General features: G+C 33.4%; 1 protein-coding gene across 5 annotated transcripts; it reads right to left on the bottom strand.

The window, feature by feature from the left end:
• Positions 1–454: 454 nt before the first annotated feature.
• Positions 455–16,495, bottom strand: cib (thymosin beta cib). 5 transcript variants are annotated; one of them, XM_081974266.1, is made up of 6 exons: positions 16,334–16,495; positions 4,906–5,062; positions 2,901–3,014; positions 2,236–2,349; positions 1,973–2,086; positions 455–881 (listed from the first exon to the last, which is right to left on the bottom strand). In XM_081974266.1, exons 2-6 carry the CDS (start codon positions 5,060–5,062, stop codon positions 742–744), a joined length of 639 nt encoding a protein of 212 aa, XP_081830392.1. In that variant the 5' UTR covers positions 16,334–16,495; the 3' UTR covers positions 455–741. The 5 variants fall into 5 exon arrangements, with proteins under 5 accessions (XP_081830392.1, XP_081830398.1, XP_081830414.1 ...); XM_081974272.1 differs by lacking the exon at positions 16,334–16,495 and adding an exon at positions 7,448–7,605; XM_081974288.1 differs by lacking the exon at positions 1,973–2,086.
• Between the last annotated feature and the right edge of the window lie 7,842 nt (positions 16,496–24,337).

The following is a 24,337-nucleotide window of genomic DNA, read 5'->3' as shown; positions in this document are numbered from 1 at the left end:
GCAAATTGCTTTTTAGTTACCCCATAAAAATCCAGTCGACTTAAATCTGGGGATCTTGGTGGCCATTCTATTCTTTCTTCCCAATTCATTTACATAAGGAAATATTATTTAAGCAGACTTGCTTGCAGATCTTGCTGCTTGCAACCACAAATCGTTTCTATTTGAAAATAGTTGGTTCACTTGTGGCAGTAGATGATCTTGAAGAAATCAAAGATATTTGGTTCTGGGTTTATGATAATCTGTTCAGATGAACAATAGATAGAAAATAATGTAAGTAGCTATTTTGATCGAAATCTAACTCGATTATCCATTCTCGCACATCTAAAGCCATTACGCAAATAGCTGCCAAACTGTTCAAGTTAACCATACAACTAAAAGTTGAGAAATAACAGTGTCAGCGTTTGAATAACGAATTACTAATATTTTGCGGATACCACAAAATAAAACTCATTGAGGCTTTATAACAAAATTTTATTTGAAGCACCATAAACTTATGCAAACGATAAATTCTTAAAAAGGCTAAATTATCGGTCAAAAATAAGTATGAAAACTCGGTAAACCGATTTGGCAGCGCGCTGGATCGCCAGCACAATAATTACAACTGTTCCGCGTTTTACTTCAGTCAGCTCAATTATCGCGCCGATGTCTAATATAAATATGTATGTATATTATAGTATAAATATCCATAATCATATAAAAGTAAAAAAATTACAAAAGTGGATTACTGAGCCCGTGGACCGTTTAGGCGCTCTTCTCCTGGTCGATGATCTCCTTGGTCGGCAGTGGATTTTTTTCCTGAGTTTCTGCGTGTTTCAACTTGTTAGTGTCGAAGTTTTCGATGCCTGACAGCAAGTTGTTTTGGGTTTTTTCTTGCTCGATCACTGTGAAAAATTGAAATTTTAAATTAGTTTTGGAATATTTTAAATTAGGAATAAGTAAAGCAGGCCAAGACGCAAACATGCCAGCTTAAACACAGACAACTATATTATGTGACTATTATAAAAAAACAATGATACAGCAACAGTATTAATGGTTAAATGCTTTGTTTTTAGACAAATGAGTATAAATCACTAGAAAATAAGATTCAGAAATCAAAAAACAATAATGAGCAAATTAGTTACTTGGTCACTAACTGTGCACCTTGCTTTCTGCTGACAAAAATCCTACTTATAGCTATTTGAATAGTTTGACCAAAGCAAACATGACAATTGTGACAATGATCTATGTTCGATAAAATGAAACGTTGTGTTTCAAAAACAGTATGTTAAATCAGACTAGAATAGACTAATTCTTAGGATAATAACTTGTTTTTTCAAAACTTAACCGAAGTTTATTATCTTGTTAAGTTTTCAAACATTTCAAATTTTAATCAATATTTGCAACAGCAAGAGTTCTCTTAAACCGTTTCTTTGATTAGAGATACTACTTATTTAACTGCATAATTGATAAATTTAAGAGCAAAACCTACAACTTTCTGAATGTTTTTTTTTGTAATTGTAAATTGGCAGAATTAATATTTGGTTTATAAACACTCTGCCCTTAGGAACGAGCAGCATATTGATTTAGATTTTAGCCTAAAAAAATTACAATTATTATGAGCAAAAACAGAAATTTTCTTGGATGTACAAGTTATTAAGAGTTTGCTAAATCTATAATATCTGTAGCTAAATTTTGGTTTTAGACAAGCCTAAAAGAAGCCAGAAGAAATATTAGAAATATCTACATCTATTGGTCTTAATCACCAATAGATGTAGATATAAGTTTTAAACTTTTGTGTGAATCAAAAGTTGTATGAAAGTTGTTCCATTAAAGTATACTAAACTTTCAGAAATTCTCCTTAACCATTTTCCAATTTTTGGTCAAAATTCAAAGTTTTACTCACTAGTGACTGTTGATTTTTATATCCAAAAAATTGCCCAATAACCAATAAACTAAGTAAACTGTTGCTATATCACTTTATAAATGTACAAACCTTCAGTGTTGGGTAAAACCACTTTTTCGGAGGTTTCGGTGTGTTTCATTGTGCTCTTGTCAAAGTGCTCGACACCGCTCAGGAAGTTCTGATGGGTCTTTTCTTGCTGCACAACTAAAGTTCAAACCATGCAAAGCAGTGTTTATATAAGTGAAACACAAAAACGTGCATTAATAAGCTACAGCTAGAGCAACTTGCATTATAAGTGCAGTTAACACATTTCCATCAAACAGCAGGTGAAAAATAGTTAAAACCAAACCTACCTTCTTTGTCTGGCAGTGGATTTTTTTCCTGAGTTTCGGTGTGTTTTAGTTTGGCCTGATCAAACTTGGTAATGCCTTCGATAAGGGCTTTTTCGGTCTTTTCGGCGGCCACATCTGAAATTTTCACAAATTTTAATAAAGAGTTTTGTCATTAGTGCAAGGGGATTAAATCCAATCAAAGTTATGGGGGTTTAATTAAATTAGTAACAAAAATATGAATTTTATTATTATTATTTCACACCCTTTAAAAAACTAGCCAAAAGCCTGTAATAATTTTCATACAAATGGTCATTAAGGTTTAAGCTTGCTACTTTTTCAAATTTTCAACAGTGTATTCTATTTCCTTCAGCCATTTCAGTGCAACTGCATCAATACACCAAATTGATAAATTTATACCAATAGAATACACAGACTCTTCGGTTTTGTATAAATCAAAATATTAATTTTGACTGAACTACAAAATCAAAAAAAAATTGACAGTTTTTCTGCAACACTCAGCTTTTTAAATAAAACATGTATGAGTTATGGTAGCATTTCAAACCAATGGTAGCCTGGAGAATAAACAAACCACTCTCGGTTAAAAAGCATTATTTTAAATTAGGGCCACATCAATAATTCACAAACGGGTTAATAAAATCCTTAACCCTGCTGTTGTCCTCCGTTACCTTGAGCATTGGGCAAGACAATCTTCTCTTTGGTGTCGGTCCTCTTCAGTAGGGAACAGTTAAAGTTTTCCACGCCTGCTATGAGGGCGTTGTGCGTTTTTTCCTGTGCCACATCTGTATACAACCACAGATATTTTGTGTATAACATACTTGGTAGAAGTCTTTACTTGGTGTATTATGTTTATCAAGGTTTGAGTTGATTTTAGGTCAAATAGAGCAGACGATGTGTTTTGTTTGGTAAAGTTCTAAATTTTCAAAAAATATTTCATTATTTCAAACTATTCAGCAATCTAAATGGCAATGGGTAGGACGTTCCAAGGCAGAATACAGACAGGTGGGCAATAAAGACAGGACAGAAATTTGTGGATGGTCCTGGGAGAGGCTGAAGAAGATTTGGATGTTTAAGTTGTAGGAAATATTTAAAAAAAAAACAGATTTTAACATTTTTTTTAAATTAATACAGCAGACGTTCTCTTATTTGATTGCCTGGTACATTATCTCCACACTAGATTAGTCTCTTTGACGGTTTTGACATGTAAGAATACAATTTGGCACAGATTGACTATCAACGAGGCAAATTCTCTGGTAGATGTTGTACCTATCAGTTTTTACGGATATTATTTCTATTCAGCAATCTAAATGGTAATGGGTAGGACACGTTCCAAGGTAGAATACAGACAGGTAGGCAATAAAGACAGAACAGAAATTTGTGGAGGGTCCTGGGAGAGGCATTCGTCCAACAGTGGACCGAGAGAGGCTGAAGAAGATTTGGATGTATAAGTTTTAGGGAATACTTTTTAAATAAACCTGATTTTAACATTTTTTTTAAATGAATACAGCAGACGTCCTCTTATTTGATTGCCTGGTACATTATCTCTACACTAGATTAGTTTCCAATTTGCTGTGTAGTTGAATAAAGCGACCAATTTAGTTCCAACAGACGTAGATTGGCTCAAAGGTGTCATTTATGCAGACTAGAATAACACCGGAGTCGATCTTTGACGGTTTTGAGATGTAAGAATACAATTTGGCACAGATTGACTATCAACGAGGCAAATTCTCTGGTAGATATTGTACCTATCAGTTTTTACGGATATTATTTCTATTCAGCAATCTAAATGGCAATGGGTAGGACGTTCCAAGGCAGAATACAGACAGGTGGGCAATAAAGACAGAACAGAAATTCGTGGAGGGTCCTGGGAGAGGCCTTCGTCCAACAGTGGACCGAGAGAGGCTGAAGAAGATTTGGAAGTATAAGTTTTAGGGAATATTTTTTAAATAAACCTGATTTTAACATTTTTTTTTTAAATGAATACAGCAGACGTCCTCTTATTTGATTGCCTGGTACATTATCTCTACACTAGATTAGTCTCCAATTTGCTGTGTAGTTGAATAAAGCGACCAATTCAGTCTCAACAGACGTAGATTGGCTCAAAGGTGTCATTTATGCAGACTAGAATAACAGCGGAGTCGATCTTTGACGGTTTTGACCACCAACGAGGCAAATTTTCTGGTAGATGTTGTACCTCATCAGTTTTTACGATATTATTTCTTTTCGTTTCCGTTTTTTTTTTGTATTCTGCAGTATTTTAAAGCAGTATACATTTAATAAACTACAATACAAAAAAACACATGGTAGATAATAAAATAGCTGCTGTATTTGGCCTAAATCCAACCGTTCTTGTGTACAGATATTTTTTAATGACTCAACCCTGGCGGGCTGCTAAATGAAGGCGCTAAAGCATTTAGAACTTGTTTAATTTAGAAATCTTTGACAGACGGAATCCAGCCAAAAATGCCCTTGTTTGCGAGCAAGGGGAACTATTTAAAGACCGCGACTGTTCTTGACAGCCGAGATGGATACGTTGCACATGTGTACGTATAAGTAGCAGGGTGTGCATTGCTTTCACGCCAAACCAAAAAAAAGTGTAACAAAAAAACTGGAATTCTTCCAGTAAAATTTAAAAATACTGGATGAAGCTGTTTATTTAAAGAGGATAATTACCTTCGGCGGAAGGAAGAATAATTTTTTCCTGAGTCTCGGCGTTTTTCAGTTTGCTGGAGCTGAATCCTTCCAGTTCACTTTTCAGGTCACCGGCTACTTTAGGGAGGTCTTTAAGGGCTGGGGGAGCGGGGGCGGCTGGTACTGCACAGGACGACATCTAAAATCAAAAATATTGTATAATAAATGTAAAATAAGTGGTAAATAATAAAAGAAATATGACAGTATCAATAGGAAATCCCTGTAAGTTATTGAATATGATGTATGTACAGGGTGTCCCGCGAGGTAAGGGACAAAACTTCACTACGTGTTCTTTAGGTGAATTCGAGTCAAAAATGTTCTATGAACATGGGTCCGCAAATGCTTCCTTACCGAGATATGATTTTTTAAATTTAATAGTGATTTTGTGCCGAAAACTACAATGGCTCTCATCCACATCATTAAAAGGGCTAGACTATGCTTACAATGGGAAAATGGACACTTTGAACATTTATTATACACAGTTATTTTCCAAGAGGTATTAATTTTTTTTGTAAAAAAATATTTTTGTGAGGTTATTGTACTTTTCAACACAATAAAACTATTAAACTTAAAAAAATCATATCTTGGTAAGGAAGCATTTGCGGACCCATGTTCATAGAACATTTTCGACTCGAATTTACCTAAAGAACACGTAGTGAAATTTATCTTATTTAATATTAAAAATCCTAGTCAGGAGTAATCTGAGATACAGGGTGTTCAAATTTGAATGTTTATTTTACTTTCTTTATTTTTAGTTTTTCAGATATTTATCTACCCCTTCTAGATATTATGTTGTTGCTTTGTTTGGTTGTTTTAAACTTGATCATTCAGTAGCATTAAAAAGCACATAAAAGCAGACTTATTAACGAAAAGTTATCATAAAAAAGTTGAATTTGATTCATACTCAACATGTTTTAATTACATGTTATATTACATTGTATATTTATTATTACCTATAGCAAAATCAAACGCTAAATTTAATGTAGGGAACAGTTTTTAATTCGTGAATTTTGTGAATTTTAAAGCTTACAGAGTCCCTGGAATCTTATATCTTATTGGTCGTATTTTTAATGTTTGTTGCTACTTTTCTGCCGTATAAAAATATAAACAACAAGCCTTTTGCATGTTATATCGATAAGGCGCAATAATTGTCATTAATCAGGCGGATAAAATGGGAACACGAGAGGCCTTCACGTGGCACTGACCTAAACCCTTTTGAACACGTGTGACCTTTAAAATTCGACTTAAGAACAGAGAACTGTAAAGCATATTTTTGACTTGGCATGTTTTGGTTGGCTGTTGGTATATTCCCTGTTTATTTACAGAAAAAATCCGTTCCATTCCATCCAATTCCACTTTATAATGGACCAAATCTCTCTCTGAAACAACTTGAAAATCCTCTTTGTGAAGAGACAATTTATGGAACTTTGTAAGTAAAACAGAGTTTAATCAGAAAATTTTTACTATGTACTGATACAGACATTTTAATTTTCGTAATGAATAAATTTCAAAATCCAAATAGTTTGTAAACGACAATTCCACTCATCAAAACACGGTTTGCTGTCGGCGGATAAATTTTGCTGTTAATTTTATCCTTTCCACGGATTTTCACTACACTTCTAGGGTTGCAATGTCTCACCTTGAGATTTTTGCTGGCACTGTCAATTTTGATTTTTGTTCGTATTGTTTTGGTTATGGCTCGCTTCGAATAGAGTTCTACTGCAGAAAATCAAAAGAACCAGAAAATTTTATTTCTGCCAGTACGAGGAAGTCACAGTCTTATTATATTATTGATTATATTCATGGAATTGTCTTATCAAATACCATTCGAGCTCAGTTTTTGAACAGGATAATTTTTCCGCTTGTCTTCTCATACTTTCTTTATGGTACAAAACTCGACCTGTTTGTCAAAACAATTTAGTTACAACAGTTCTCGTGCAGTTACACCAAAAAGAAGGTGTTCTAAGACAAGCACAAAAATTATCCGGCTAAATCTGAGCTCTTATGGTATTGCCCCCGAAAATTATGGAATACTCCTACTTAGATGGTTTTTCCTGGTTTGATTAACCAGCCGGTGTATGAAAGTATAATCAAACAACCTGTTTGCACAATGAAAATAAATAATCGCACACTTAGTAGGCTATTAATCAGTTACCGCAGAATACACTCGGTCTTATCTGAGTTATATGCCATTCATACTCACACGATGTAAAGAAAACTAGTCACGACTGTCTACATTCATCGAATAACAATTATACTGCAATTCAAGTGAAGCCTGCAAACAAAACCTCGCACGATTACCTATTTTGAAGGTTTTTAACCCGAAAACTGTAAATCCTGATTTTTTGTGAAGACGTTTCTTAACGAGTCTTAATTAAGCTCTCGTTAAAACTGTTTAATGGTGGTACCTCCGCATACATAATCGCCGTTCTAACATAATTATTTTCCACTTATTAAGCACATATCTTTAGTTAAACGAACATTTTAGGTATCAGCGCAAAATGCTGGTACAATAAACACAAACCAATTAGGGGTTGCCAGTATCCTCGCACATTTCTATTAGACACGTCCATGGTTCGAGCACCATTTGCGCGTCTGCAAGTTTATTATATTTGCCATCTGTTGGAATTTGCACATGTCATCTGGCTTTATAAGTGCGGAATGAACGAATTTAGATATTCGTACACACAGCAACGACAGGATTCACAGACATGTACGGTACGCTTGTAACTATTGGAAGCCATAACTGAATCCCAGTTATAATATAATATCAGTTTGCTTTTTATCTTGTCTAATCAAACTGACTAAATTTTCAGTTCATTAGACCGGTAAAAGTGGATAGCAGTATGATTCATTATTGATATTAGTAATACAGGTAGCCAAAGTCATAGACCGTAGATACGTGTATAAAAAGGATTTTAAACATGTTATTTACTCTAACAGGCATAACTTGGTTAGTTCAAATGGAATACTCTAGATATTTGAACGTTTCTGGAAAGTCTGAACAATTTTTATACACCGGATCAAATTTGAGACAAATTATTGGAACATTATTAGCAACTGTAAGTGATCCTGAGTCTGACAAAAATTTAAATTAGTTTTAATTTGTTCTGTGCCTATTTTTATGAGATAATTAAAAGTCACTGACAGTTTATCATAGCAGTTTTATCCCCTGTTACAGCATAGCCCTTCATCATCCATCATTCACAATAATATTGTTTCTCCATTAGATATACAGTTATTAGATATTGCCATAAAACGTGAGTATAGCTGGACATTATCCATACCCACAAAAGAACATTTTATAAGCTAAAAAAGCATAAATACACTCTTACATAAATATGTAATTGCTTTAAATAAATATACCTTAATAGCATAATACTTATGCTAACAAAGGAAAATAAAGCTGTAATAAACAATTTTTTTGAGAACAAAACACTTGATTGAGACATATTTAAATAACGCAAAGAACTGTCTAAAAGACTATGAAAAGAGTTTGATCAGCCAAATTTGGCAAGAATGATTTTTAGTTATAGTTTAGACTTTGTTAAGATACTTGCATACTTGCATGCTATTTTTCTTTTAATATTTTTAAAGATATACTATTCTGCTCCGTTTTTGGAATTAGTATTAGTTCGACAATATGTTGTTCTGTTTTAAATGTCGATCAAAAAAATTGTGCATTGTGAATTCGTTCTACACATCTTAAAAACTGTTACAGATTTAAATCGGTCTCAAACCAAGAAAAATTAGCGTTATTTAAATTCTGGTTTTAAATATAATTTTATAAACTTAAACTTCCATTTTGTAATATTCGATCTGTCTAGTTGTCTTCCAAGTGTGTTTAATTTGTAATAATTTTATACTATAATCCACAAACTAAGTAAAATCAAAATCTCTTTAAATTAAATATTATAAACGTTACATCTAAAGCTCGTTTGTACCTACAATAGCAGCTTTTAAACTTCAAACTCCAGTTAAGTTAGAAATGCCACTTTGACGGCAATGTTTTTAATTGCAACCTCCAATTCACTAAACAGATCCTTAAACTGAGATTGTACAACAAAATTTTGCTAGAAATGTTAACTAGACTTAGAACAGACTGTATACACCGAAAACTTCAATACAAGAACGCCACTGGTTACCAAAGTACGTACGTGTATGGAACACTTAATATAAGTAATGTATGACGCATCGAAGTCTGACCTCAAACAGCTTAGACCAAAAACGGAACATTCTAAAGCTTTGGTTGCCTTAAACGGTGCCTGTATAGGAAAACCATTTCTTTTTCTCATATAAACAGAAGGTCGGTCAGCTCAACGGGGCACCTGAACTTTAGAAAAACGAACTTTCTAGAAAAGCTGTAAACGTAATTTTCTGTTCCCATACACATGCAGGCAAACTTTCTTTGACGAACACAATTTAACAATAATAATCATCATTCTCACAACGTCAGGTGGTTCATTGTTCGAAAACTGAGTCACTGCATTCAAATCTGAGTGTAATTCCGCTGATGATGGTAAATTCGACGCAGTTTCGTTTCATTAAACGGGGTCAGCAGTAAACAAACAAAAAAAGAAACATTATTGGGTGAGTAATTAAGAAATACTGTCACTGCACATGAAAAAAGTTGCAATTTAAGACATTAACAATATCCGAAGAATACCACTAAGACTATGTTGGATGGCGACCTTTCCGTTTTGGTCACCAAGTTAAATTAATTATATTCAGAGAACCCAAAACTGTGGCTATTTCGAAAATTAAAAATTTTTGCACAAGATCAATCTAATTCTTGCTATTAGTTTAATATATTACTTAGTTTCTATGTTTTAATCTACTGAATTGAAATTGAAAAAGTAAACCAAGATTTTAATATAAGATTTAAAACTTAAAATTAAATAACTTGAAAATAATGTTGAAATTCAAATAATTATATGATTTAATGAACATAACGTCTGATTAGCATACAAACGCTGTGCTCAGAAAGTCAATGCAGAAAACACTATACAGACGATTCTACTCCTACTCCGTTATGTCGATTTATCAAGATTTATTACAAAACAGATTTGTATTTCCTTTTTTTACTTCAACCGGCGGTTAGTTAGGTAAAACCGCTTAAAATTCTGTAGAATATAACACTAAAAACCAACAAGTCTCTAAAAAAATAAAAAATACATATAATTTCTGTAAAAATTAACTAGGGGATTGGGACATATTGGAGAAAGCTGGTTGAAGTGCCTTCTAATTGGTGTGAAAGGTTGCCAGACTGTTTAGTACAATAAAATTGATTATTGTGTATTCTGTTTGATTATTACCAGCTATTACGTTTTAGAGAACTAGAAACCAACAAAATTCCTATAACACAGGGTGACATCATCTCCTTAAAGCTGTTCACTCTTGCATTGGAAGATGTTTTCAAGACACTGATGGCAAATATCTAAACCATGTTCGCTTTGCGGACGATGTAGTTCTCATAAGTCAGAATGTTGGAGAATTGAAAACATGATGAAAGATTTCAAGATAAATCAAAGAAAATAGGATTAATTATAAACCCGAGCAAGACAAAAATTATGACTAAAATTGAAAATGTTGCTGTACGTCTGGGTGATCACATCATAGGAAAATGTAAAGAGTGTTTGGGACACATTATTAAATTGGGTAAAGAAAATCAAACCGCTTAGCTCAATAGACGAGTTCATCAAAGCCAATTAACCTGAAAATAACAGAAGTTAATTCCTGTATAGTCCCTGTTTCGACTTATGGAATGGAAACAAACCATCAATTCCGAAATTTAACTTATAGCAACGTAAAGAGCCATTGAACAAATGATGTTGGGAATAAGTCTTGGAGATCTTGTTAAGAACGTAGGAATTCAGGAGAAGAACACGAGTCGAGGATGTCATAGCAAGAATAGCTTGAATGAAGTGGAGCTGGATTTGACATGTGGCATACCTAGACGAAGTGCCAGGTGGACAAAGCGCATGATGATATTAGAAAGAAAGCTGGTAGAGATTGGTATCAGATGGCACACACCAAGGAAGCAGGGAAGACGGAAGAGGATGCCTATTTCCAGGAATGGAGCACGAAAGGCTGTTGAAAGAAGAAGAAGAAAAATTGTTTCACATATCTTTTGATACAAAAGTGCTGAAATTATTGACTCAAGGTTCTTAAAGACCGATACCAACATTATTCCGTTTGTAGATGCCATTTGGATTTAATTTCAAAAGAAAACTCTAACCAAAGTTTTGACAGAAACGATACAAGATCACACAGATCAAAAGAATCTCTAAATTGAAGATGGCTAATCAGCTGACAGATGTCAGCTCAAGACAATCCTGTCATCAAGCTAACTAGTGACAATGTTGCACTATACTGTCTGGTTACGTCATTAAATTCTCGCTTTGGCGGACGATTTGAAAGCACATTGAAATAAGTGTATTAAAAAATGAAGTACCCTTAGCTTTGTTGAGCCTACAAAAATGTTGTTGTTTAGTAACGACGTGAAAACCAACATTGAATAAACCTACCTACAAGCTGCAGAACTATTGATCATTAAAATATTGACATTCAAAGGGTAGTCCTTAAAACCACCAACTTAATATTAATACCTGACGGTGAATGGCCGGAAACTCCGGTAATAAATATACCAGTGTTCGTGACCACCATTTTTGCATTATTCAATAGTTTTTTTTTGGTCTGCTGTGAAAGAACCCTTGAAGGGAGAACCATCTTTGAATTAAATGTCTGCCAGACAGGGTTGCCAGTTGTATTTAATTTTGTTACTCAATTTCTTCAGAAAGTTAACCAAAAAAATTACCAGATGTCACAAAACTCCATAATATCATTTTTTCGCAAGCTTTTAAGTGCATGCAGTCATAGTCCTAGATTTTATCAGAAAACCCATTGACCTTTTAAAGCCTATTGGAGCTTAACGAGCTTCTGAAAAGTGGTAGCTTATCGAAACTCTTTGAGTCTAACCTTATCGAAGTCTAATGAGTCTCTGAAGACCTGATTGACTTTTAAGTACCTGAGAAATTGAAAACATTTTCTTATAAAATTTGCATCTACCATTGACTTTACGATGGATTCACATGCAAACTCATTGAAGATAACTTTAGAAGTCTACTAAATGATAATAAATCACTCTAAAAGTCGAAGAACCGCACCTTTTGTGAGTTTACCAGGGCACTATAACAATGTAAACAATGTAAAAATACTGATCTACTCAAATCTTCTATTTCTAGGAACCTCTTTCAAAAACTTTCACGTCATGTTTTCGTCGGAAAGAGATTTAAAAAGCACTTTTTTAAGTTAACAATTTAGGGTTATAGATGTCTAGAGATATGTTATCCTAAGAGTTTCCAATAAAAAACAACTCAAAATAACTCATTTTAGTACATCATAATTTGTTTTTGTTCTTAAATTTCCATTGCCCTAAACATCTTTCTCAAAGTGTCTACTAATCATTCTTCTGATTAATGCTGCTGTTTATCTGCACCAAGTGAAAGTCTAAATCGGAGAAAAAAATGTTGTGGGTGCACCAGGTGTTTTAAAATTTAATTCATTACGCAAATTAAGTCTGTTGACTATGAATTCTAATATTATTACTCTGAGGTAGGTAAGGTTCTCAATGGTATATTAAAGTCACTAGTAGAAAATAATTACGTTTGTTGTATAAGTGAATAATTGAATTTTGTAAATACGTACATCATTACAAAAATTGTCTCATGTAAAAAGTTTTAGTAGTTTTTTATGCTCTTGGAGTTCAACTAAGGACACACCGGCCATTTGAAAGTAAAAAAATGCGATTAAATGGCATATTTATGTTAAAGGACAATATATTAGTTGAAATTAGCACAGAAGAGCACTAGAGAAATAAAAATGTGTTTTCTGTCTCCAATTAAACGTAAGAAAATATTAAAATTTTGGTTTTTGTCAATTATCTTTGGCACAACTTTGCCTCCGTTTAGTAGACTTAACAAAAAAACATTCAATATGTGACCACCCGGTATTCGACACAAGTTATGCATAAAACGCAAACCTGCTTGAACAAGGTTAAATCGAGAAGTGGCCAAAGCAAAAATGTGGGTTATTTTGCAAACTGGCAGAGCCTTATATGGATGCTTTATTAATATTCTCGCATCTGGTGACCGATTTAGTACGAAAGTTCAACGAATTTTTTTCGTCCAAGGTGGCCTATTGGATCTAACTGGGAGAAGTTATGTTTTTCTTATTGATGGATTATTAGCCAGGTAGAATAGAACCCACACGAGTCGCCCACTCCTTTTATATACGTTATTGTGTGATGATGAATCAGTCAGTTGCACTGTTAAGTAGATTAAGGACACTTTCATTTTTTTTTAAATGAAAATTTATTGAAGAGAAATTCTTCGAGAATTTTATTAGTGCATCAAGAAGAGGAAATTCAAAAAAGTATTTATTAAAAAATCAAAGTTTTGATGTTTGAACACCACTTTTACTGCCAGTGAAGAGTCAAGCTGACTTGCTCCAAAACTTTGGATTGGGAATAATTATACAGAAGTTTTTGTGGTTTGATGTATTTGGTTAGTTCGTATTGTGTTTCTTTCAATTTAATCAAAAATAACATTAACATTTTGCCGTATTACGGCTCATCAGAGAGGCAGGATAGCCAAAGAACAAAACCTTCATTCCAATAACTATTACGGAATAAACAATTTACAGGAAAAAAGTGAAACTAAATAATTAATTTTTAAGGGCTATACAGGATGTCCAAAGTGGTTCTGAACATTTTTGCTTTCCTGTAACTCTAACCGGTTCCGAAATATTCGACTTATTTTTAAAACTGAACTGAAAAACAACAGTTACACGTCACACTGGGTGATAAAAGTCAACTATAAACATTTAGGGTCTCTTGCAAAGTTTCCGGAGGTCAAACCGTTTCCCAGATATTTTTTGTTTTGGAAATTTTATCAAAATTTTGAGATTTCGTATCTCCGCCATTTTTAGGGTATGAGCGACTGTAAAAATCTCAAACTGTTCTTCTGGAACACGTTTAAACATGTGATCAAAAAATAAAAAGAAAAACTGCGAAAATTTAAAATTCTCTGCCAGTTGTGATTGGTTTTACCTGGTGAGTGGGTGCAAACTTTTGACTGTTTTTTGTGGTCACCCTGTATAGCGCAGTTAATAATTTTTTACCTAATTCGGTTAGTTTGAAGTGTAATAAGGCTAAGCACGCTTCTTCTTCCGCAAAAAAATTTTTAATTTTAAACAAGAGAAGTAGAAAATAGTTTCATTTTTGAAATTTTGCAATAAATGTAAATGGTCCTTAATAGTCAAATTGGCGAAAACGTTTCGAGATATTAACCACAACACTCGATTAAGGTTATTTTAAAACACCAAAAAGTGTTTGGGTTTTAAAATGTTTTGCTTGGTTTTGGTTTTTTGAGCGCAAAGGGCGATAGAGCAAATTTTTGACTACACATCAGTCAAACCCTGTATACTTAGATCAGTGGCAACTTTCAAAAAGACGATTTAGGTCAAATGAAAGAGAAATAAAATGCCCTTTAATCTTCGAAAGAATTATTAAAATCGACTTAATCAGTTGGAAGAAACAAGGACTGAAAAAGGACAAACATTTTGCAGTCCTATTCTTTTTGACGAGCAGTTTATTTGTATGTCTAAAGAAGAAAACAAAATTTGAGTACAATAAGTTCAATTATTAGTCTATTAGTGTTTACTGCTTCCGTCACATCTACTTTTCCTTTATTACATACAAAATAACAACACTGCCTGCTTTGCCAATCTGAATTCTTAAGATATCAGGACTTGAGGGAGGGAGAGAGAGGGATTAAGACAAATTTGTAGAAAAATTACAGACAAAATCAAAAAATTAATTCTTTCTTAATTCTCTAAGCAGATGAAAAGTTTCAGACTTACTATAGTCTATCCGGCGAACCTACGGAGTATATATCCGGTCCGTTTTACAATATAATATCTTCTTCTCTCTCTAATGTAAGGACTTCTCGGGTCTCATGTCTCGATTCACTTTTACGTACCTGTTTTACAGTGTAATGCGGGTCGACCAAAGTTGCCGACCATCGAATTTTATTACTCCGTAGGTTCGCCGGATAGACTATAGTTACTTTTCATCCAAAATAAAAAAAGTGACCTTTAATAGTAGAAGAGCAATTAAAAACTTCTTTATTAAATTTCTTTCAGAACAGTTCTAATTAAATATTTGTCGTTTATATAGTCGAAAAACAAGTTAATAAAGCCAGATATAGTCAACAAAAGTGAAACAATTCAACACTTGGGCACAATACAAAACAAAACTCTTGTAGAATATTAAACAGGGTCAAAATACTGCAAAAGTGCACAATTCTCGATCTTTAACCGGATAAAACTGCTTAATCGCGATTACACACGTTCAATGCAGACGGTCCTTAACGGTACCAAAAAAAAATTGATTTCATTAAAAAAGCAGTGGCGCCCAAGTGAAATATTTGCGGTATCCTGAAATAAACCTTATTTTGAAAATTACCATACAAACGGATATTAATAACTTAAACAATGTCAAAGACTTAGGGTTGGGTGGGGCGTATCGACCGATGAATCATCGTCACCTGGAAAGGGTGAAATCGAGACTTATCGTCGACTCATTAAGCGATTAGAGGGCTTTGGTACCGGAAATCACTTATCACAAATTAGTTGTCAAGTGTGGTATTTCCGTTCAAAGGCATGATGTATAAAAGCAATGGATGTTTGTTGGAGTGCTGATTAATAAGTTGCATTATTGTTTACCAGTTCACACTAAGCATTCGTTTACCTCTAATTTGTTAACAAGAATTGTTGGTTTATGGAATTAGTGATATTTATTTACAGTTCGCGAAATGCCCCTCTGATAAGAGATGAGTGCAATAAATTAGTAACAAATAAAAAGTGGATAAACCAGTCATAAGTTTATCTCTGTTTGTCGTTGAGGTGGCTTGCTATTTTAAGAACCGATTTAACTATCTCAATTTTTATTTAAGACACCTTAATAAATTCCTGTTATTACATTTTAATGTGTGTAATTTAATTGAGGACTAAAATTTGTGAAATTGCCTTGAACAATTGTGAGAAGAGTTCTTCTTCTGGTCATAAAATAAATTTAGTCATAAATGGGGTTGGTGAACTGACCCCCACTAACGATGAGTCACAGACACAAAACTGAATGAATCGATCGCATTATGTCTGAAAGGTCTCATTTACTAGCTGTGACAAAATGTGCGTGTCTGAGTGAGAAAACCCCCAAAAATTCAAGGGCCCCACCCTTGTAACTGTGCAATGACCTATGCACGTTGCAACCGTATCCCTTTGAGACTTACCAAAATAAAATCAGACCTTCACCTGTAGAAAAATAATAAAATATCAACGGTTCACTTACCTTTTAATAGAAGAATTTAAAGGAACTAATGTAAAGAATAACTACACGGTTTGCGGTGAAAAAACCGTAATGATCACCCGATATGTAGAACCGGCTTAACAGCTGACTGGCAACTGCGATCAGCTCGAAATCTGACAGGCTGACGGTTTGAGGGGCATTTGTGTGGTTCTCATTGGTTGTGAGGATGGGGTGGGGCGCACTGCGCAAGTTTCAGTGTCATTGTTGTTGACCGATCTGGTAAAATTTTCCCGGTTTGGTGTATTTCAACATCGTCATTAAATACACATGGAGAATGAAACATTAATATATTTTTTATGACACCCCTAGAAAGGAGACATTACTACCCTTATTTCAGGGAAAAAAGTAACAATTTCCTTCACAGAAAAACGGCTACTTTTCTTCCAAATTTAGCTAAAAACTCCTTCTGTGACTGTCAGAAAATTACTCTCCTGTCAAAAGGAAGGAATACACCGTCGTCTCCACAATATCAAATCATTAAATACACATGGAGAATGAAACATTAATATATTTTTTCTAATTTTGGCATATAAAGTGACACTTTTCAAAACTGATTAGAGTGACAAAACGTTTTACTTTATGTAACTAGTTACATTAGAAAAAAAACAAAGTTAGAAAAAATTATGTATGCAACACGTTTTGAAAATGTCTTATTGTGTAACTCATTCAAATTGTAGGACCTCGCTGCCCTCGCCCTACAAACATTCATTCGTTACATAAAATCGATCTTTTCGTAACTGGTTACATAAATAGCTATTTTATGACACCCCTAGAAAGGAGACATTACTACCCTTATTTCAGGGAAAAAAGTAACAATTTCCTTCACAGAAAAACGGCTACTTTTCTTCCAAATTTAGCTAAAAACTCCTTCTGTGACTGTCAGAAAATTACCCTCCTGCCAAAAGAAAGGAATACACCCTCGTCTCCACAATATCATGATATTAGAGATACCTACGTGGTAAAAGAAAAACTATAGCTTTAAATGTGTAACGGACAGAGATACATTGAAAATTTCATGAACGAGACAAAGACAGAAAAACCCAATAAAACGTCTAGTAGGTGAAAATTGCGACGCAGTGTTGTCAAACGCCTATTTTCGACTGGATTACTTTTATTTACTTTATTAAATACTAATAATTATTTAATGATGCATATTTACCGGACCGGATTTAGAAGTAGAAGTCCATTACACTTGTAAACGAAAACGTTCAATTTGTCAGAGGTAGTTTTATTATCGAAAATTGGATTGGTAACTTTTCATCATTTACATTCTTCATTGTATTACCAGTATTTCCATGTTGATCGTTTTAATTGGAATTGATTGCCACAACTGTTGGGAATTCAATTAGTTGAGTCCCAAATAAAGCAAACCTAAGAAAAACACGATGGACGATATTGTAGTAAGTACAGTAAGGCAACTAGAAATTCAGAATTTAAGCATCAAAGGAGGTTTTAAAGGTCAGAAAAATAATTGATTGAATATCATTTAATTGTTTTAAAATGTCTTTGCTGTCCCAATTTGTTCAATTTTGTTGGTTTATCTCCGTTACAAAAGAAATACAGAATAAAAGCAATACAAAAGATGGTTTTTACAATATTTCTATATTTACTAATATCTAAGGTACTATGAAGCGTCAACCCTCAGAATCTGAGCTTAAAAATAAAATTAAACTTACTTACAAATCTGTCTGCATTATTACTCCATTCGATTGTATTAATTTCAAATATATAGGGTGTGTAACCCGAATGGATATCTTTTATCTGTTACGTATTTAAATTGCTTTTGCGTTGCGACCACTCTCTAGAAAATGATAGACAACGACCAGATTTTTCTGGAGTTCAGAGCCCTGTAACCCATTTGGCAAAACAGGAAAGATTTGCACTATTCGCACAATAATGAGACTCTAGGAAATGGCTTACTCAAATGTAGAGAGATCCACTTAAAATCACTTAAGATCATATAGTCAGTTCTAAGTTGTTGTAATTTCTAGTAGTGTATCTGTAGTAAATACTCCGTACCTACATTGCAAACAAATAGCGAAGATTATATTAACTATAGTTTAAAGCAAGGTAACACTACAACTTCCATTGTTTCCAGTTGCCAAATGAAATGTAATGTGAGAACATTCTAATAAAGGGTTTTGGTTGCTTTCCATTAGATTACCAAAAGATATACAGGTTAGTACACCATTTTCATGAAACTGATAACAATATTATGGTTGCTGAGTAGTTAAAATTGTTGCATTTTGCAGTTATGTTAGTTTATTTTGCATTTGACATCAAATTACTACGTTAGAGATGTCGCAACGTAACTACAAATCGCCTGCTAAACGAAGAAAGGATCAACAAATATGCTCATTTTTTCTATACAAAAATTTCGTGGACAGACGAGCTTCTCCAGGGATGGAGTAATCAACACAACCAAAGGGCTAAAAAATTCTCATGTTTTTTATCAGCACCATCATCAGCAAAGGTTCAGTGTCAATGTATTGCTGAGAATTCTGGAATATCATCTAATGAAGCCAGTTTCTATCTTCCATCGTTTAAGTGAAAATTTTTTGGAGTTTTAAAAAATGACTGAACATTTTGATAATCTACCTATGCTAACGTACTAAAAATGTTGGTGCTAACTTCAATACACCCTGTATTATAACCAGGGTTATTTATGAAACTGGAAACGCTATTTATTAGACTCATAAATTATAAAAACTTTAGTGCCTGCATCTCAGAACACTGTTACTCACACCTCACTCTCTATTACTTTAAAAGTTACTCTTTAGGAAAATTGAAAATTTGTATATAACAATTTTATGTATGAAGGACATTAAGTAAAGTGATTAATTCGTTCAATCAACAAACTAGAAATTAAAGCATAATGTAATGCCTTAAAGATTACAGATTAGATTAGGCTATAATGTAGGAATACAACGATTATTAAATTAGTTTCATTAATTATCAGTGAATTATAAGTGATAATCATCCAAATAATCCCCAAATCTATTTGTATAATGTAATAAACACAAATATCAATTCATCGCATATCTTAATGAAATTGCTGTGCATAATATGATCAATTCTATGTACTGATTGCTTGACATGTTGGCGAGGATTCGCTGTACATGCAACCGATTTGATTTTTAGAAGCAGAATTTTGAAATAGTATAATACCTATGTCTGTACACCGTTGTAAATAAATGTAGATTCTATACAGAATCTTTAAAAATCTGGACATTAGAGAGAGAGATTAATATAGCAAATAAGTTGTCTAGTCAAGTAACATCTGCCTGAACTAGGCATTTGTAAAATGACAGTAGCATAGAAAAATAGCCATATTTTAAGCAATGAATACAAAGAATAGTTTTGATACTTCTCATTAGTAAATGAATAGACAATTATATCTAAAATTGCTTTATGCCTACAACAGATCTGATTGTCAGGGGTGAAATGTACATAAACAAAGTAATTTTTTAGCTCTTGGATACAATAATAATGCCATTCTTCATATGGAAAGCTTTGTTCTGATGACAAAATAAACTTACTGAAAATTCGACTAGTACACAGTTTAATACAGGTCGAAGGCAGATTCAATTTTAACTAAAATAATGTCAAGCAACATGAAACTTTTCAAACCAAGTTCCCTCTTTACATTTTAAAGATGAGCAGCACCCTGTTCAAGCTGACAAAAAGACTAAGAAAGACACATCAGAAAAATAACATCTTTTTAAATTACATCCGGTACAAAAGTTAAATATAGATGACCAAGATCAAAGAATACAGTTTTGCAAAATTTTAATGATCATATCTGGGCCTAGATTCTTGAAACGAGGGAAGAGAGTTATTAAGAGAAAGGAATACATAATTTGACAGAAACCTGCCATTGCCAACCAGTTCTGTCACATTCTATCAACACTTCTATCGGCAATTCTACTCCCTGCGTTCAACAATTAGGGCCCTGTATTGGAAAGAGTCTACTTTTACTTTATGTGAGGAAAATAATACTGGGCAAGAGAATCCTCAATGAATAAAAGGGATCATATGCAAAATCGAGAGAATATTCACGTATGAGTTGGTATAGTCAGGAATCAAAAAATTAGATACATTAGATGGAAACATATTTGGTTTTTACAATAATAAATTATTTTCCAGATACAAAAGAATCCAAGAGTAATCAACGCAAACCTATATGGTTCCGACAAAATGGAGCTCCACCCTAGTATTTGGTCATTGTTCGATGGATTGGAAGACGTGGTACCATTGAGTGATCGCCGAGGTCTCCAGACTTCAATTTGATAGATTTTCTTTTTTGAAGACATCTTAAAAATGTAGTATACCAAAATTAAACCCGACAGTATTGAAACCTGTAAAACAGAAGGTATACGGTCCAGTGCAACAACATCTCACCAAATATTTTACAGAGTGTGTATCAGGTCTGATCGTTTTGTAATATACTGTCAAATTGAAAATAACTTTTAATTTGAAGTAATATAAAGTCTTTAGCAGTAAGACGTTATAAGTGAGTTGTTTTTGGAACACCTCTTGTATACATGATTTTAGTATCAAGTTTTTTCCATCATTTCTACAAAATAATTGATCATTAGAATTACCAATCAATAATAATTCACTCATGCAGCTGTAAGCATTTGCTGCCATCTGTGTAGTAGCTTGTTGACTGAGAAAAACGTTTTCATTTACAATATAATTTCAGGTGCCAAATGTTTCCTAACATTTAATCAAAACTAGCGAGGCATTCCAATCGATCTTCAATGATGAAGAAATCACAGACTAATTTCCAGTATGGATCCTATTTCTGGCAAGATAGAAAACGCCGGTTAATTTATTACCGACTGTCCGTACCGCCAATAGGCACGCACATTTCATTCCTGACAAAACAACCGAAAAACAAATAATTGTTTTGCAACAAAATGTCCAAACCGATGCCGGTGTGGTACGCGGATACACCGATATCCAGACGATCAAAGCGATCCAGACGCGCCCGAATTAGTAGGCCGCGTCTCGCCTAGCAAATTATTGTTTTTTCCAGTTCGGTCATTTGTTTTACATTTGGTTCCGGGACTTTACGGGTAGTGACTAGTGACAAGTGACGGTACTGACGATGACCGCCAACAAGCCAAACGGAGTTAACCTCACATTTGGGCTGCAGGAATGTAAGATATTACGTCAACTTATGATTCAGTCGATATTCTATCAATAAATCAAAGATTTTTGATCTTCTTCTACCTCGAGAAAGTGGTGATGATCTAAACACAAAATAGCCAAACTTTTTCCAGTTTTCGCGCTTATATCATCTAAACTCAACATATTTAGGGTAGCGCTGCATATGACACGCGGGTTATATGTCCAAAATTGTTGACATCTTTCCCCTTTACATGTCATCGCAATATTCGCTAATTCTTAAATATATCTTCGAATAACCTTTCAAAATATCAATTAAATACTAAACTATTTTTTTTTTGTCTTCAAGAACTATTAAAAAACTATCAAAAACTGTACACTGTAGGCCTCCAAAAAATATATTATATTTTTGCTTAGCTTAGTCTTACCTCCAATGTTATTTCGAGAAATGTACAAAATTTACGAGACTGCAAATATCCACACTTATATTCAAATTTACGACTTTACGTTGCCGGTTTGAAGTGAGTCATTAAAAGGAAAATAGTAAAACTAACTATCGTTTACGTTTTTTTAAAGATGTGTTTTGTTGTTTTAAAAATACATTTCTTTGGATTTCTCTTTCATGTAACTCCATCGATACTACTAGTACAGACTAGTAATTGCACTAAATAGAAATCTCTAATATTGATTCACACAATAAACTACACCAAATAAAAAAAAAATTGAAGGCAAAGTTAGGAAAGCAATAAAAATATCAAAATTTGGTAAATTTGTGTAGAAGATTTATTAAAACAATAATCAGCGAAGCTGAAGGATTTAACTGATGATGTTTATATAAATATTTCATATAGGTAATAATTTTCTATAAAGTTCATAAAATTCGAAAATTTACCCATTTTTTTAACTAAATCATTGAGTTAAGGAAACTGCTTGGAACACAACATATTTTCTTAATGGAAAGGTAGTATATGATCGAGTAATAACAAGCTGGAAGCATTTGAGATGCTGCGCATTTCATGGACCGATCATACCACCAATCAAGAGGTGTTACATAGAATGAACACAGATCGAACAATTCTCGAGACTGATTATGGAGGGAAAGATTGAGAGAAAACGTGGTCCCGGACGTAGATAGTGCTCTTGGCTGAAAAACATAAGGGATTGGACAGGCTTAGATTCAAACTCCCTAATAAGAAGAGCCCAAGACAGAGACGATTTTGCCAGAATTGTTGCCGATCTTCATTGAATGGAGAAGGCACTTCAAGAAGAAGAATATACGATCAAGATTACTTCTCTACATAATCACTTTGACGATTGAGACTTAGATTTTGTCATATTATTGAAGATGCTTTAACCCCTTTCTGATAGCTTCTTTGAGCTGCTTGTCAGTTTAGAAGCACTAAAGCTTTTTTAGTTTACCTTGGGTTTATCTGCTACGTTTTAAAATTATTTTATCATTGTGAAGAAGTTCAAAAAAGATAACTTGCTCAAGTCATTGTTCAGTGGCCCTGGATTAAAACAAATTTCATAAGCCAGCATGCCTCTTTTGTTGTAAAAGGCGGCAGAATTTTATAAAGACAGTCATGTTTACGTAAAAATAGCTCACCATGTCATGTTAAATTTTGGGAATGACATAGACAATAATTGTGTACTTGTTTCAGAAGTGGGTAGTGTTAACAATATGTTGAATAAAACATGAATCAAACAGAAGAAAATACAAAATTAACTTACTTTTCTACTTTTTCACAGCATATCTTCTGTTAATACCAAAACAATTCACTTAGATTTGGAGCATGATGAAGAAGAGATGAATGTTTACAAACTTTAATAGACAAAAAGTGAATTTTCCGAAATATAACTTTTACTCAAAAAATATAGAATCCACTGTTTTCCTATGCTACCAAATCGCAAAAGTAAGTTTCTCATACTTTTAATTACTTTTTAATCAGTAGGTATTCATTTTGAAGCAGGGCTAGTAGAACATGTACTGAGATCTCTTCACCCTGTAAACATCTCTTAAAGTCTGGGTTGAAGATTCTCAGCCATATTGAACACTGATATTGTTTAATGTAATAATAATGACTGAACAAGAAGTCTGTCACTGATGTTTTTGGTTAAATGAAAAACAATAGTGGTGCATTTCTGAGACTAATCCAATTCTGAGAATAATATCTAAAGGGGTTTGCAAAATCGAATTCGATTCGATTTATGACGCAAAGAAAGAAGATTTTCCGGATCATTTGGAAAACCTTGTACTTCTAGTTGACTATGATACAGAACACAGTAAAGTTATACGGAATTTCTGAATATCCAGTTGATACAACCAGAAGTCAATATAGAATTTTTTTACTAGAATAATTATATTTACGCTTAAAAATGGATAAATTGTAGACTCTATTGGTGCAGATCATGCTAGAGTTATACAACTCTGAAGAAAGCAAAAAAAAAACATTAAACATCACAATTACAAACCCTTAGCACATAATAAACACATAAATTCAAAGACTATCCAAAGAAAGATTTTTATAGATATAAAGCAAATTATTTTAATGTTGTTTGTATTAGATTCCTAATCTATAAACATCACATTTATAAAAAGACACTGTTTTGCGTAACAAAGCCAGCACGACCACCCGATTTGACATATCCAGATTTATGGCGCTCCCCCAAATACCAACTGGCAATGACTCCTGATTATCTTTCTTTATTTATACGGTGCGATTAGATCAGTAAAATCCTATTTCGTGTACTGCAGCTTCACACAAAGCAAGCAAAAGCATCTGTAAGTAATCATTGATGCATCTTAAAACTGGCTTAGAATAGTGGAAACATATGTAATGTCCGGTTAAGTTG

This window comes from Ips typographus, linkage group LG1 (assembly GCF_016097725.1).
Source record: "Ips typographus isolate SLU linkage group LG1, UJ_Ityp_2.0, whole genome shotgun sequence".
NCBI classification, from domain to species: Eukaryota; Metazoa; Arthropoda; class Insecta; order Coleoptera; family Curculionidae; genus Ips; species Ips typographus.
This window is presented reverse-complemented; position numbering and strand designations above follow the sequence as displayed.

Bases quoted from the DNA above. Each gene is read 5' to 3' on its own strand.
- cib (XM_081974266.1), bottom strand. From the start codon at position 5,062: ATGTCGTCCTGTGCAGTACCAGCCGCCCCCGCTCCCCCAGCCCTTAAA. The intron at 3,015-4,905 runs GTAATTATCCTC...GGTTGTATACAG, and splicing joins TATTCTTCCTTCCGCCGAAG to ATGTGGCACAGGAAAAAACG. The intron at 2,087-2,235 runs GTAGGTTTGGTT...TTTGAACTTTAG, and splicing joins TCCACTGCCAGACAAAGAAG to TTGTGCAGCAAGAAAAGACC.